The sequence below is a fragment of the Dipteris shenzhenensis genome, chromosome 29 (assembly GCF_047967505.1).
Source record: "Dipteris shenzhenensis isolate YYH24624 ecotype China chromosome 29, Dip_SZ_1.0, whole genome shotgun sequence".
NCBI classification, from domain to species: Eukaryota; Viridiplantae; Streptophyta; class Polypodiopsida; order Gleicheniales; family Dipteridaceae; genus Dipteris; species Dipteris shenzhenensis.
In genome coordinates, this window is record NC_141624.1 from 5,938,174 (window position 1) to 5,955,554 (window position 17,381).

At 40.4% G+C, this 17,381-nt stretch overlaps 1 protein-coding gene and 1 pseudogene across 3 annotated transcripts in view; one reads left to right on the plus strand and one right to left on the minus strand.

The window, feature by feature from the left end:
• The first annotated feature begins 2,656 nt into the window (after positions 1–2,656).
• Positions 2,657–14,878, plus strand: LOC147882350 (uncharacterized; annotated as a pseudogene).
• Positions 14,453–17,381, minus strand: part of LOC147882351 (ABC transporter B family member 6-like) — a 28,006-nt gene continuing 25,077 nt past the window's right edge. For all 3 annotated transcript variants that reach the window (XM_087400968.1, XM_087400969.1, XM_087400967.1), the window contains one exon: positions 14,453–17,012. In XM_087400968.1, coding sequence (XP_087257094.1) covers positions 15,783–17,012 — 1,230 coding nt within the window. In that variant the 3' untranslated portion in view covers positions 14,453–15,782. The remainder of the gene's footprint in view (positions 17,013–17,381) is intronic.

Here is a 17,381-nt window from a genome sequence, read left to right on the forward strand (position 1 = left end):
CAACCAATTTTGGCAGAAGCACCTCTCGAGCTAGAGTTATTCTTGATTTGATTCATACATATGTATGGGATTATGCACAGACCCCGCAGCATCAATGGTTCACTGTACTACCTGACTTTCATCGTCGACAACTACAATAGATATTGTTAGGTCTACTTTCTAAAAGAGAAATCTAAAGTCTTTCCCAGATTTCAAGAATTCAAGGCCATGTTGAGAACTAGACAGACAGAAAGATCAAAGTCATGAGATCAAACAGAGAAGGTGAATACATATTTCACCATTCATGAACTTTTGCAGAAGTAATGAGATTTGAAGACAATTCACATGTGCAAATACTCCTCACAGCAGAATGCAAAAGTTGAAAGGAAGAATGGGACTTTAGTAGACAGTGCTAGAGTAATGCAGAAACATCTTTCAAATCAATATTGGGCAGAAGCAATCACCACTACAAACTACTTGCTTAATCAGCTTCCAACCGAACCGATTTAGGGTATGACACGTTATGAAGCATTCACTAGATACAAGCCATGCATCGCATATTTAGTTGCATAGCATATGCCCACATACATGACGATCATCGCAGAAAATTGGATCTTAAGTCATGTAAATGCATCATGGTTGGCTAGTGAAGAAACCAAAGCATACAAGTTGTACAATCCCATAAACCAAATCTCCATAATCTCCATAGACATAATTTTTTATGAGGAATCAAAATGGAAAACATCCAATACACAGGAGATGGACACACCGATTAGTCAGTCATCTACATAAACGGTTGATGAAGAATAGCAAGAATTGCCAGAGACACCCCAAGTAGAGTAGTAACTCAAACGGACTACTAGAGAAAGTAGACCACCAGCATGGTTAAGATATGCTCAAAAAGGGAAAGCAATTCAGATTGAAACTACCAATCGTGCTCTTATGACCACCATCATGGCAACCAGTGTACTTTGAAGATGCAGTTGATAAGCCAGAATAGCAAACTACTATGAATGAAGAAATGGAAAGCTTCATCAAGAAGTTGAAACAAGACTTATTTGTGGAGTTTGACATGAAATATCTTGGACTTATGCACTATTGTCTTGGTATTGAGTTTTGGAGAGACTCAAACATCACCTTCATAAGCTAGTAGAAATATGTGGATAGTCTCCTAAAAAAGTTTCATATGGTAGATTGCAAGATTGCAGCCACTCTAGGTACAAGACAATTTGGAATATAGTACAGAGCAAGTCATCCAAGGTTACATGGATACTGTGACGGTGACTATGCAAGAGATCATGAGACTAGAAGACCCACTCAAGCATATGCATTTTTCCATAATCAAGGTGCTATATCAGTGTTGTCAAACAAGCAGCCAGCCGTTTCTTTGTCTTCAACAAAAGTAGAATATACAGCACTCACAACAAGTGCATGCGAGGCTATATGGCTCAGAAGACTATTGTCAAGAGCAAAAAAGCACATTGATGTCAGAGAGCACTTCATCAGATAAAGAGTGTTACTTGGCGACTTCACACTGCAATATCCCTAAGTTCTACAATATGGCAACGGGACTTCTATTCATCAAGTAGATTGTTGTTTATAAGATTCTACACTTTATGGCCTCAAAGAAGTAACAAGAAGTAAGAAAGAAGATATTGCATAGAGGAGATGGTGTGCATCCTTGGCAAGGCTATGAAGGCATTGGAGTTGCCGAGAGTCTTCATCAGCAACATGAGTATTTAGCATCCGTTGGCAAGGCTATGAAAGGATTGGAGTTGCCGATAGTATTTAGCAGCATGCGAGATGAGTATACTTGGTTGTCAATGAGATGCAACACTGTCTATGCACTCAAGACTCAAGAGGCCAATCAAAGTGAAGCCTGGAGGCTTGGGGCCTCCTTTGCATACTCTGCGCCAAGGTTTGAAGTTGGAGGACATCAAGGAGAATAAAAAAACCTTACAAAACTCTCACAATTTCCCCCAAACTATTTTACACTGACTTTCTCTCCCTCTCTCTTCTAAATCTCTTTCTCTCAAACCATACAAAATCTCTCTCTCTCTCTCTCTCTCTCTCTCTCTCTCTCTTTTCCTCACACAATGAATACTCAAACAAAACTCACAAGATTCGGCCAAACTATCATATATTTTACACCATAAGATAGAATAGGAAGATTTGTGAAACAAAATGATGAGGAGCACACCCCCTCTACATGTTCAAGATGGAAGAAATGGCTATTTGTGATACAAAATGAAGCAGAGCACACCCTCTAGACACTCAACACGAAAGAAATGGAAACAATGCCTCAAAGGGTGGGCTTCATGCCATTATCTTGACTCTCACTAAGGAGGATGAAGCTCAAACTAAGCTCTGATACCATGTAGGAGTGGGAGAGTGAGGAGTACACACAAGATGACTTACTCTAGACTAAGTTGTATTCTAAGAAATTGGAAATATATACATGTTCACCATTTAGGATTAGGGTTGGAGTTTGTCCCATGAACCCTATATGGTGCAATTTATACCATTCTAAACAAACCCACTTTGCAAAGACATTAGACCGACCTACAACTAGACTAGACAAGCTTCTACTTCATTCAACATACCCTCATCATACTCTCTCTCTCTCTCTCTCTCTCTCTCTCTCTCTCTCTCTCTCTTCATTCAACATACCGGAGCCAGCCTAGCAGGAGTGTTGATACCCATACTGCTCTATGCAGATGAAGTAGTTTTGATTGCAGATTCCCCGGAAGGATTACAAAGACATTTAGATGCGCTACAAGCTTTTTGTGAGGACAGGGATCTAACAATAAACCTTGGGAAAACCAAGGTGATGGTATTTAATACTACACAGGCTTGGGTAACGCGCCCAGCACAACAGTTCACTTTCAAAGGTGAGACAGTAGAGCAGGTACGATCTTATGTGTACCTCGGGGTGATCTTTTCTGGTCCACAATTTTCATTGAGAGCCGCGATTGATGCCAGATTGGATAGAGGCTATGCAGCTTTGGGGGCACTAGAGAGATAGTGTGCACATGTACAGTTCCAAGAGCCACGCACAAAATTATGGTTGTTTGAGACATTGGTGGTGCCCACACTATTTTATGGTGCAGCTATATGGGGCCCCAGTGTAGGGGGTGCAACTGAGTGGAGGAGATTGGAAAGGCCATTAGTGACACTGATTGCCCACATGATCCGGAGCAAGCCATCTGTACCACATCCGATAATACGAGCTGAATTAGCAGCTGCTCCACTACTGACTGAGGCTCTGTTCCACGCAGTAACTTGCATACATAGATTGTAGGATCTACCTGGCTCCAGATATGCATGGTTGGCTATGATATCATCCAGGCAGCTAGCAGAGGAGGGTCGAACATGGTGCTGGTATGCTCAGCTACAGAGATGGTTTGTAGAGCATGAGTTGACAATGGATGCACTCCCACCCTTTCAATACAGTTTGGATTGTCCTAAGTTAGACCTGTCTCGCCATGACCGAAACAAGATCATTAGAGCTGATATTGTCAAGTTGGAGACTGAGAGAACCTGGACTAGACCACATGAGCCCCTAGGGAAGAAGATGGCACACTACTAGAACCATTTTCTTCATTTATCTCAAGATGAACTTATAGCCAAGCCAGCATACATGGACACACACCTATCTCACGGGCTACGTAGTATTATTGGCCAAATTCGAACCTCATCACATCAGTTGAGAATAGAGACAGGGAGATACACCCACACAGCCTATCAGGATCGGATATGTCAGTTATGCCAGCAGGAGGAGGAGACAGAGGAGCATTACATATGTAGATGCACGGTATATTATGAAATCCGAGGAAGATACCACTGTCTATTCAGAAAGGGATTTGGCCCACTCCGTAGGGTGATGGAGTACGAAGATGGGTTTGTTTTTATCAAAGCTCAGGCGACATAGAGAGACTTTGTTGGGAGATAGACAGCCGAGACCAGCCCCACCCAGGCAAAGTACACTCAAAGACTTCTTCACTGCCAACACCTCAACTAGTGTTATGCCCTCCCCGCCATCAGAAACCCCTGGCGCCACCACCACCTTATCACACACAGGCAGATTGCCACACTCTAGTGGTGTGATTTTGGACCGAGCCATCGCCATATCCAGGTCACGAAGGCCCAGGCCCCCAAGACCCCGTGCCCGACACCCATATCTTCATCGGATCCGTGCCATCATTGCCAAACACCGAAAACGTTTGGCACCGAGTTATGAGATCCTAGAGCTACCCATGATTGGGATTTTTGACATAAGAAGAGTGCAACCTTTTTATTGATTAGCTTTCTGCCTATGCTGATCAATTGGTACTTAGTAAATACTTGCTTGGTATTTCATTAGTTTTGGGTCACTTGCAGTCCCTTTGACTGTAAGTACCTTTAGTAGCTCTCAGCCTTCAGCTTATTTATTTTGTCGTTCTCTTTTATGAGACAACACTAGTAGATGTATCAACTATTTTAGTCTCATAGGCCGTTTGGCCTTTTAGAGACGTTAATATATATCTATCTATCTATCTCTCTCTCTCTCTTTGTGTGTGGCATGTGTGTGTGTGTGTGTGTGTGTTAGACTAGCAAAATAAAAAGTACTCGAAGCAAGGGGGTAATTAATTTTAATTTAACCCAAAAGAGGAGGTTAAAAGGACTTTAGTAATAAGGTCAACTATGAGGTTGACTTTGAAAGAAAGTAGTTACATCAAGACGAGCAGTACCAATGAAAGAAACCGAATCAGAGAAAGGGAGCCTGACTGCTAGCCGAGGTTCTACGGAAGTGTAGTAAGAGCTTGCGCTGCCTCCGTAAAGAATCAAGAGAGATCGTAGTAAAAGGAGTCGATGGCTAACATTCAGTATACGAGGCGCTAGATCACAAAAGAGACAAGTTGAAGCACAATAGCTCCTTTGCTTGCGTGCCACTTAGCTCATAGTTAAAGGTTGCATAGAGAATTTCAATAGCTTTCTATATTATGACGGTTGCCACCGCCATTTCAAGTACTCCTGGTCGACCTCCCATTTTCTTGGTACCTGAATCCGTCGTCTACAGGCATGCTGTAAGAGGTTGTATCTAGTCGTAAATGAAGCAGTGCAAGGTAAGGCGAAAGACAGAAGATCAACTGCGTGCGGAAATCGTTAGATACAAATAGAGAAACCGTATGACCTGTGCAATGCGCAAGAACTTGTAGAAGTACGACCAATGATCAGGGAATAATATCCCTAACAGAGGTAGTCGACAGCAGAAAAATAGGAAAGTCTTACCTGTGTGACTAACAAAACAATGCAACTGAACACGCAATACAGGCAAGTGCACTAATCAACCAGAAATAAGTGCGAGTGGTAAGCCAGAAAAGACCCTCAGGAGCTAGATGATAGATGATTGTAAGTAGTGACTAGTTTCGAGCGGAGAGTTTCGTATAAGCAAAACAAACAATACTATGGAAGACCTAAGCCAACCATCGATCCATGAAGAAAGCGATTAAATGATGGGAGCTACCTGCGAATTGGTAGAAGTCATTGGAAGGGAAGATAGAAGCACTGAAAGAAAGGGAGGAGACACGCCAATAGTCTAAAAAAAGTATAAAACCCCATAGTTAAATAGGGAGAAAAGGATGTAGCATGCTTCATAGGTGAGAACGTGGGGTGGTGGAGGGGTTACACGAAAATAAATAAGTGGGGAAATTAAAGGCTATACTCACATTTGTAGGTGCTTAGGTAGGTCTAAAAGAGGGAATTAACATGCGAAAGTCAATTATAAATTTCATTATCAACATTAATTAAATACCAAAAAACATGGAAAGGCACATTTAAGTTTAATAACCACCACGCTAGGCTATGGGGTAAGAGTCATTATATTACTGCAGAGCCCAAAGTAGAGCAAAAAGAGTCATGTAGACCAGTAGGCTTACAACTAAAAATTACAAAGCAAACAAGCGCTGAGTAAAACTCTAATCACATCCCAAAAAAAAAAAATCCATGTATAAGCTGTCCATCTTTCATCAAAGTGAAAGTTTCTCATAAACCAACAAAAACAAGGTTCCAAGTACTAGAACGCCATAAGATGTCAATCTTCCATCAGAGAGAGAGTTCCCTGCAAAAATAACCATAACAGTTTGAAAAAAGAAGTGTTCAAAGAATTTGTAAGCATTGTGTATGCAACAAATGTTAGTGTGTGTGAGAAACAGTAACTTTGTAAGTGTGTGTGTGTGTGTAGATTAAAAAGTCCCATCAATAATTGAGCCATACAATTAATTCCATCAATTGGAAAAAATATTTGAGACATCTAAGTTTAAAAATGCAATAGCTAGAGTTTGAAATCATCCAAAAGTAAAAAATTTGTAATAATATTGAGTTTGACAAACACAATATTGAAAAAAGATGTCAAATCCTCAGGTTAGTCCAGGTTCGGAGGTTAGGGTCCACTTACCTGCTACCATCCAAACAAATTAGGTGTAAGAACATCATAGTTATGTTTGGGTAGACACGTAATGCTTGTTTTCCCTGGCTTGTTATTGCTTTACCTAGGAATATAGACAACCATATGGATTCTTATATAATTAAAAGAAGTTTAAGTCACAATGAAGTTTAAGGCACAAGTGGAGTAAGGAGCAAATGAGTGCATGGGTTAAGAAGGGATTAGAAAAGGTATGAAAGGATTAGTGTGCTGGGTGTGTGGGGTGGTTAAAAAGAGAGTGTAAAGGGGAGATTTCACATGGGGTACATAAAAGAATAATTCATAGTTTGAGAAGTATACATGTGTGTGTGTGTGTAAAGAAATAATTGTCTGTGTGTGTGAGATACATTTACTAATCAAAATTATTGTGTGTGTGTGTGTGTGTGTGTGTGTATGTGTGGTCCACCCCCAACCGAGAGGGTAAGACCACATGGTGGGGAGTAAGCCCACCATGTGGAACTTACTCCCCACCTATTAAAATAATAAGTGAATAAAATTGGATTTGTATGATAAGTGTCAAATGAAAAAATGATGCAAGTAGTAAATGCGTAAACTGCTTTTGCAAAATAAATATAAAAGTTAGAAAAAAATAAGGCAGATCACAAAAAGACTAGGGATTATACATGCTAAAGAATTATCCAATGGATGTGAATTAACTGTACGGCACTAGCCAATCCATTCTTAACCCATGCACTCATTTGCTCCTTACTCTAATTTTGACTTAGACTTTTTTTAATTATCTAAGAATCCATGTGGTTGTCTATATTCCTAGATAAAGCGATAACAAGCCAGGGAAAACAGGCATTACTTGTCTACCCAAATGCAACTATGATGTTCTTACACCTAGTTTGTTTGGATGGTGGCAGGTAAGTGGACCCTTACCTCGGAACTTGGACTAACCTGAGGATTCGACATCTTTTTTCAATATTGCGTTTGTCAAACTCAATATTTTTACAAATTCTTAATGTTGGTGGAAAATTTTGAAAACTCTAGTTGTTGCATTCTCAAACATTATTTCCTTATATGTTCCCCCTTTTTTACTCTTTAACCAATTGATGGAATTAATTGTATGGCTCAATTATCGATGGGACTTTTTGATGTAAACAAACACTGATTTTTCAACGTATGGAAGGATTAGTGTGCTTGGTGGGTGGGGTCATTAAAAATAGAGTGTAAAGGGGAGATTTCATGAGGGGTACATAAAAGAATAATTCATAGTATACATGTGTGTGTGTGTGTAAAGAAATAATTGTCTATGTGTGTGAGATACATTTACTAATCCAAATTTGTGTGTGTGTGTGTGTGTGTGTGTGTGTGTGTGTGAGAGAGAGAGAGAGAGAGAGATATGTATTAACGTCTTCGAGAGTCCTCCTGGGCCTACGAGACAAAGCACAGAATTAAATGTGACACATACTCATACAAGCCATAAAGGGTTGAGGCAAAGGGCATGCTAAGACCCTTTGCTAAAAGCTATACTAGACTGAAAATTTAGAAATACAAAACATGTAAACTTCAAATCTAGAACTAGTGACCAATTGTATGACTCACTCTCAAATAAGGACTCAAAAGACATATCTAGGTGCCATGGTGGCTCTCCTGTGAGCTGCAAAGATGTCTTGTATCTCTATCTATCTTGGTATCTTGCGTTGTGGTGGAGGGCGTGGTCTTTGGACTCTCTGTATCTTGTGGGCCATATCAATGGTAACACCTCTAGTTGGGAGATCTCCTCCCAATAGAACTGAAGAGGCTAACCTCCATCACGTGTGCTCTAGTCCATTGTCGCATCATGGGTGGCTCTAGTGTCTCTCGATGTATCTCGTCTCATCATCATTTGTCTCATCACATTGGTCCATAGTACTCTCATGTCATGGATCTCCTCAAGCTCTATCCCGACATGTCCAAGAGTAGACATGAATATGTAGAAATCTGTGACATGTCATTAAGCTTGATCCATCACAGTCCCCTGTGAGTTGCAAAGATGTCTTAGATCTCTGTCTATCTGGCCATCTCATGCTATGGTGGAGGGCGTGGTCTCTGGGCTCTTTCTATGGGCCATATCAATGTTAACACATATGGTTGGGCGATCTCCTCCCATTAGAACTATAAGAGGCTAAACCTCCATCAAATGTGCTCTAGTCCATCGCCACATCATGGGTGGCTCTAGTGTTTCTGGCTGTATCTCCCCTCATCATCGTTTTTCTCATCCCACTGGTCCATACTAGTCTCATGTCATCAATCTCTTCAACCTCTATCCGAACATGTCCAAGAGTAGAATTGAATCTATAGAGATCTATGACATGCTGAGCTCGATCCATCGCTAATTGAACATATATGCTAAGATCGGGGCCAAGACCTCCTGCCGTGCACAAAGTGCTCAGTCTGTAAACCCTCATGGTCCTGTACTCTTTGGTTATGGAGCAGACGTAACATAGCTCTCACATTGTTCAAATCTACTTTTGACTATAGCCTAGTGCATGGATAGGCAAAATTAATCATCTCGATCATTCCAAAGAACAAATTCCATAAAAGTTAATCAACTTTTGTATGTTTTTTTCTTAAAACTATATTTAGATACCCATATCTTGGTTATTTTGCATCCAAATCGAGTCCAATTTGAAATGAGGTTTCACATAGTGAAAGGACACATCATTCAAAAGATTTTGATGTGGTTAAGTGTACTTTTCTGCAACATTATTCATGTCAACTATCAACAAGCCATTTTAAGCTATTTTTTGCCATATCTTGGTGGTCATATTTCAGTGTCTTCACTGACTGGTTCACAATTCAAATGCCATACTTTTTGACTCAAACAGTAAATTTGATGACAACAATTTGATTGTAGTTTAAACTTGTGAAAATAGTCCAAATGAAAAAGTGGTGGAAAATCATTGCAAATAAGAGAACAGAACAAAACAGGACCTCAAACAGGACCTCTTGCATCAACTTCAATGCCACTGACACCAGATCAACTTACCAAACAATAAAATAAATGGGATGAGGAAAGCTCATTCGATTTGCAATCTCATCAACTTCAATGTCAAATATTTGTTGATTTCTATCATTAGAAACAAAAAGTCAAGTAGAGATGCATGGAAAGCTCTAGATAATTGGCTAATGCAAAAATGTTCAGGATCATTACGCTTGAAAATCAATTGAACAATGCAACTAAGTTGTAGATAGCAATAGGCCTAGATTATCTAGTGAGACTAAAAAACATATGAGATTAACTGACACCAATTCTAAAAGTAAACTTGTGGAAGGCCTTGAGCTGATACTTGAACATTTCAATGATACTAGGCTTTTGACATTAAGATGTCCAAACCTCTTATTCTATATTGTTGTGAGACATGCATCTTGACTTTTATAATGCACAACAAGAGCTCTCTAAATTGGAACTATTGATGGAAGCTTAAACAGTTTAGCAATCTTGGCACCTTTTGCAATGATAGAATTATGATTGTCAACTCCTTATAACTATGCATCCATATTTGTTGAACACAAATTTATATCATTCTTTGTCATTTGACCAACAAAAATAAGATTTTTCACATAGTTGGAACATAAAAATAATCACAGTTTCAGCATCACTATGTAGTGGTATGTTAGCTACTCCAATTTTATAAGGTTGTCATAACTCATAATAACACCATTTCTATTTGGATACAATTAAGAAAACCCATCCTTTCAGGAGTCATGTGGTTACTTGCATTTGAGTCAAACCACCTGGTATTCTCATCTTCTCGATGCCAATCAACTAGTTTCTCTCTATAATGGCATACTAAAAAATAGAATACTATGTTGAAACTGATCTTGTGAATTATCATGATATAAATCGTTGACATAATATACATACTATTTGTGTTGATTGCCTTAATTTGATTGCAATTACCATACTAACAACTAGATGTATCTCTTTGTTTCTTTGTGCATTTAGTTTCCAATAGCCTGGGATACCATAGTAATGGCAATAGCTTGTCTTTCTAGGAGAATTGCTTGATTACTTCCTCTTCTATAGTTTCACCCCCTTTGAGTGGAGGAACTTGATGATGATTATGATAATCAAATGAATATTATGAAGATTGGTAGATACAAGAATGTATTGTGTGACAAGTTTCCTCTTTTCCTCCCATAGAAAATGCTTGATCATGGCTTTTTGTATCAATAACCTCTTCAGGGGTAACTCCCTAAGTCTACATACTCTACAATTCAAGTTTTTAACTTGAGAAAAGTTGGAATCTTTTACAACCATGGACAGGGTGGGCCAAACTGACTCTCCATTCTTGGAGTGACTAAGTAGTGTGATCATTATGGTTTTTGCCATCATGCAAAGGGGAGTTTCTTGAGACAAAATGCTTTATGGGCATTTTGAGTGTTAGACTCCCAATGATCAACTCAATCAAAGAGTCATCTTTGGAATGAGTAGGTTGTTCTTCCATCATAGGCTATTGCCCCAGTGGTAATTGAGAAAGTTGAGAGTTTTTTAGATAGCAAGAAATGATTTACTTGGGGCAGTCATGACACATCAAGTCTGTCTTGAACTTGATCTTGCTAGATTGGTCTTGTTGCACCAGAAATAGAATTCTTTAGCAAGTTTACCTCATTATAGAGTTGTCTTCTACCTCCACCTACAACCTTCATTCTTTACCAGCTTGCATGCTCTCACTAAGAGCTTTAGTGGACTGGCCGTAGTGATGCATTTTTGGGCACTCCTTGATTCTTTCTCTTCATAATGAAGACCTATCAGCTAAGTGCTCCTCTACTCTTTGAATCCTTGGACCTCCATACAATCAATTTTGAGGCACCTCTAGATGGTTCTTGGCCTCCCTTTTGATCTACCATGTAGGCAATTGTGATGCCCTATGAATGTGTGGCAAGGCCCCCAATGGGGCCCTTTTAAAGTCTGATGACCTTGTACAAGACCAATGAAAAGCCCTTGAGCTACCGCCCAAGACGACTCCTAGTGTTCTCAAACCCACAACTCGTAACATAACTAAAATCCAGGTAGCACCAACCATGGTACCACCATGCATGGTACCAGTTGTCTTCAATTGAGAAATGCTAGCATTCACGAGTAATGCAGGTACAAGCATCAAGTTCATGTAGTTGACCCCCTTAAAGTCCAAGGACAACCTACCAAGCACCATGCTCTTGTGGTCTGTTTCAACCCATCATTAGTCTAGCAATATCCATAACACAGTAATCCATGTGAGCAATGACATTCTGTGGTGGTTGATCCACATACATCCCCATCATCAAGTATCTTTCCATATATAGTAGTCTACATGCACTCACATCTGAGTAACTTATCAATAACAACATACTCTCTTAATTTGTTGATGTTCCCGTCTCCACCTTAAAAGATTCAAGCCCATATTCTTCTACTTCTAGCATTTTGAACTCGAGCTTTGAAGAAGCCTTTGAAATGCATATCCATGTCGGCATATTATGCTCCTCAAAGCAATCATTACTGTCCTTGACAAAAGTTAAGAACAAGCATTGATGGCCTCTGCAATGTTAGCCAGGAAGACTTTCACCCTTCATTTTCTCAACACCTAAGAAACACAAGGCATATAGTTTTCCCAATGCATGCTACTGAAGTCTAAATGTATGCATTGATAACATACATACCATTGGATCCACTTGTATAGTTGCTTGCCTTGAAAGCAAACCAAGTACCTTCGGGGAGGCACCAATAATATCCACATGTGGGTCTATATGTCCATCTCTGATATCTATGTACTCCTATGACCTTGATCTTGGAATTACCTCCAAAGATACCTCCTTCATGCACGTGGTGTCAGCCTTATTCTCACAACAAGAAACTAAGAAACCACAGTTGTCTAGACATTAGGTAGTTCCACACAATTCTGCATAACCCCAAAATGCATCCTTCATGCACGTGGTATCAACCTTGTTCTCACAACAATCTCAAAAACGAAGTTGTTTAGACAGTACACAATTCCACCTAGATCTACATACCTGATTTAGACAACACTCAAAGTAGTCACCAAAAGAAGCTCTCTCGTTTTCGTTACCACACTTGCCACTAGTTTTGGCTTCTCTGACTCCTGCTTGGAGTTCCTTCTTTTGTTTAACCTTCTTTCCGTAGTCCCTCGCATAAATAGGGCTAGTGGGAGAGGAAGCATCTCTTGCTTTTCTTGCTTCCACCTCCAAAAGAGTCTTCATTGTCATCAGAGTCGTCTTCATTATTCTTGTTGGGCTTGCCCTTACCCTTGCTATATGCAAAAACGGTTTTGTCATTGCCACTATCTCCATGGTTAGTTATATCCCTACCATAGTAGTCCTTCTATACCAACATAGCCCCCAACTCCTCAAAGGTGAGTGGCCTTGACCTTTCCACGTTTATCTCTCACTACCTATAGTTTCATCAAGTAGTCACGCACAATATCTCCCTCCTCCATACTCCTAATGGTGAACAATTGATTTCTTTGGAGGTTGAGGATCCTTATAGTATTTTTCATTTTGCATAGGTCCATTAAGACATCCCATCTTTTCAATGTGCAGAGTCACTTTGGATCATCTTCTCTTGCTACCTTTCCCGTCACACTTCGGTTCAGATCCTCTCATGTCATCACCTTCCATAACTTCCCTACCACTAGGTGGCTCCTTCACTTCACCTTCTAGGTAGGATAGTTATCTCCATCCAATTTGCCCACTTCTCTAAAATTTGGGATGGATGCGACAAGTACAAAACCAAGCAATCCCTCATCAAGGCACACTTGTTTTCATCTTGGTCACCTTCTTTCTTGCAAAGATACCTGTCTTTCAAATGTAGGAGTTTACTACAATTTCCACAATCCTAAATTAAGATCTCCTTACAAAGGTTCTCACCCCCGAGCTTCACACACTTGCGAATGTTTCTCAGATTCTGATACCATGTTAGAAAACAGAGGTGGAGATTGCTTTTTGTAGCCATCACTTCTGCAACAATGGAAGTATGTAAAAATATGTAGCACAATGCTAAATCAAAGCTCGCTTCTTTCTATTGTAGACATGAATGTATATAGAGATAGAGACATAAACACAAATTTTGAACAGTACACAATAGAATAGAACAGCAGAACATGTAATGTAGATTGCTTCCAAGATCAACAAAGATACCTTTGCATGCCCTAGTGCAGCAAGAGCTCCATACGCTATGGCACATTCCATGTTTAGTCGGATTTGCCCATTTGCATGGCAAGCTTTGGATCTACCTACATGGCCTCTCTCTGGTCCCAAATCCTACTATAGGTTACACTCCCCATGTCCTCATTTGGGGCCTCATAGGTGGAGAGTTAACCTCTAACATTCGACACCCCTTATAATAGCTTTAAGTACCATCTGTTTGTGTAATAAACCTCTCTCTCTCTCTCTCTCTCCAAACATTTCTCAAGAAATATGATAAATACAAAATACTGTGTTAACTTCTTGTAGTTGGGCTTGTCTAACTTGACATTGAATAAGATCTCATTTAGTAGCTCATCCAACTCTCTCGTCTTTGTGGTTACAGACAAGGATAGTGAGAAATAATATCAACAAAAACGAGCCTTGCACCAATCTACTCACTAACAGAAGACAAGATACCTCAATTACAGATTCAACACCAACTAGCTCACTCACAAAAACAGTGCCTTGCATCAAGCGTGCTCACTGACAAAAGACAGATCACAGATTCTACACCAAATTGACTTTGGAGGTTTTTACATACCTGAGGTGAACTAACATTTTAATACATATAAGAAATACAGCATATTACAAATTATAACACTTGTTACTGAAAGAAAGCTAAAGCCACACATCCACCCACTATTACCAATGGGAAGAGCCTCCACTGGAGTCCCACGGGAGTGCCATTGTCAGGGAGCAAACCTTACATCTATGTGCCCTTATGGTTCAGCACGCAATGACAATTGCCACGAAAGGCCGACCTTGCAATAGATTAGCATTCCCAGCAAATTGGAGCCCACACCCCTCAGGAGAGCACGGGCACACATACAACAGCAATCAATTACAAATGTTGATTTGTATTGCTTAGACAAACGAGAGTGCAGTGATCATTTCTTTTATCCACAAGGTTCACTCATTGATTATGTGCTTCATATTGTTGACATTGTTTCATTAGTGCTCGGGGCTTGTCAAGCCTCCTTATATGGAACCAAGCCTGCAAAACAATCACCCTTCTTACAGATTTCAAAGGAAAAGGGGTACAAAGGAAAACATACAGCAGGCAATTTGTGTAAGGTTTGGTTCTATATGTATCCAAGACAACACAAGACACCAATGTACAGCGCATCACTTCAGTGTGTCACCCCTTTCTCTGAGCCCTGTGAACACATGCCAGCTGTCTTTTCTGTACCTGGACCCAGTCCTACAAGGATAGGATTTGCAATTGACAGAGGTTTATCCAGCACCACCAAAACATTGATTCTTTGATAAGCATATGCAATTTATTTGCCTAAAACCTGGAGGCAAATGGTGATGCTGAATTCTACAAAAGAATTAATCTGGTCAAGCTTTGTTGCACCATGTGAGACATACATGCACAATTTAGACGAGGGACAGTGCAAGAGGAAGCATGAACTGCAGCATGTTCCAACCATTCAACACTCTCACAGGGACAGTGCAAGAGGAAGCACGAACTGCAGCATGTTTCAACCATTCAACACTCTCTGGAGCAATTTATTCTGTCCATTTGTAAGTATCAAATTGTATTACACACATCAAAAAGAGCTCTATCACAACAGCTGCTGCTCAGCACAATCTAGCAAAAATTATCGCAATGGACCATAAAGATCCAATCACCTTGCAGTAAGAAGGATTACAACCTTGTATTCAGTAAGATATATGGCACATTTTTTGGTTTGCACATGTCACCAAACATATTGGTGAAGTGAAGTGTGTAACATGGAGGGCCAATGGACCCCTGTCATGTCATCCCTGCATATGTACAAACTTGTGCATAAAATGGAAACCCAATTCATGTTGCTCAACCACAGACAACATCTTCACGGGTTTCTAGACCTGGGACCATGATACCTCATCAACTCTTGAGTCGTGTGTACAAACCGTAACTCCACAAGGAAACCAATAGAAATGTATCTACCTCCTGAAACCTCCTAAATCATATTTCTACACCTGCAATGGATTTGCCCCGAAAGCATGGGACAATATTAGCACAAGCTTCTGCAAAGAAGCCACTAATTCACAACAAAGAGAAAAGGAAGGTACTGACTATCCTGCACAGCAAAGAATAGGGGGTGAGCCACAGAGAGGAAGTCCATAGACTTGCCCTCAGCATTCCAAAATATCATTGACACAAAGAATCTGCACTGCAGGCTTAAGCAACCCTTTGTTGTCGTAAAGATGATTTGAAATGTGGCTGCATCAACCTTGCATAGAGGCCATTCTTTGCCATGAGTGCATCATGGCTACCTTCTTCAACAATGTGTCCTTCATTAAGCACAACAATCATGTCCACATGACGCATCATTGCCAGTCGATGTGCAATCAATATGGTGGTTTTATTTCCCATTATTAAAGTGTCCAGAGCTTCCTGCACCACCCTACTTGATTCTGATTCGATTGCAGAACTTGCCTCATCAAGCAGAAGTATTTGTGCATTCTTCAATACAACACGTGCAATGGCAATCCGCTGCTTCTGTCCAGGAGTAAGCTCTAAGCCCCTCATCCCCACATGTGTATCATAACCATGCGGTAAACTGCTGATAAAATGGTGTGCATTTGCAATACGTGCTGCTTCCTTCATCTCTGCTTCTGTTGCATTATGGCGTGCATATATAATATTCTCCCTGATGGAGGTTGAAAAGAGAACAGGCTCTTGTTGAACCAGGCCCATGTGACTTCGTAGCCATCGGAGATTCAATGTTTTGATGTCCTTCCCATCGAGGAAAACTTGCCCAGCCAATGGATCATAAAACCTTTCAATCAATGCAATCACAGTACTCTTGCCAGAGCCAGAAGCTCCCACAATTGCCACTGTCTGGCCCCCTGTCACTTTTAAACTGAAGTTGCTTAAAACCATGACTTCTGGCCGAGCTGGATACCTAAAATCAATGTTTCTCAACTCAATAGTCCCATACACATTGGGTAGCCTCAGTCCTGAGGAATCATCCGAATCAATCTTAGGCTTGCGATCGATTATTCCAAAAACAGAGACCAGAGATTTTCGGCGCTTTAGAATGTAAGGAGCTAGTCCAAAGGGTTCCACCAAAGCAAAAGTGGCAAATGAGAACACGATGAACTGCTTTAGAACTCTTGATGAGGGTGCTTCATTCCTCTCCACCACTCGAGCTGCATACCAGAGAAGAGCTGCATTGCAGGCAAAAAGAAGAAACTGGGAGACACCAAATGCCAGACCTCTAAGTTGCCCGTTCAAAAAACTGTGCAGCAAAATTTTCGAAAGATACCCATTGTACACCTGCATAATCTTTTTCTCAGCAGAAAATGCCACAACAGTGTAGATATTCCTTACTGCATTTTCCAAGACCATACAGGATTTTTTATGCACCTCCTGTATATCTCCAGCGAATCCTTCCAGCCACATTTTCTGCAAAGCAAGACCATAATTTTCATGATTCTTGTAAAGTATCTCTGAAGGCAAAAAGAGAGACACATACACAAAGAGAGAGAGAGAGAGAGAGAGAGAGAGAGTTTATTTAAAGTCTTCGAATCTACGAGACAAGAAGAAAACCGGATACAAAGAAATATGAGTGGACACACTAAAGCGGGCATCCACACCCAAGGCTGATGTCTGAGATGAGAATCACAAAATAGACATATACACCACAAGGTCTCTGTGGAAGGGTACACATAGCTACCATGACTGTCCGCATGAGAGAGAGAGAGAGAGAGAGAGAGGTTGTTAAAACTCTTCGAAAGACCGAAAGGTCTATGAAACTAAAAGAATGGGGTACAA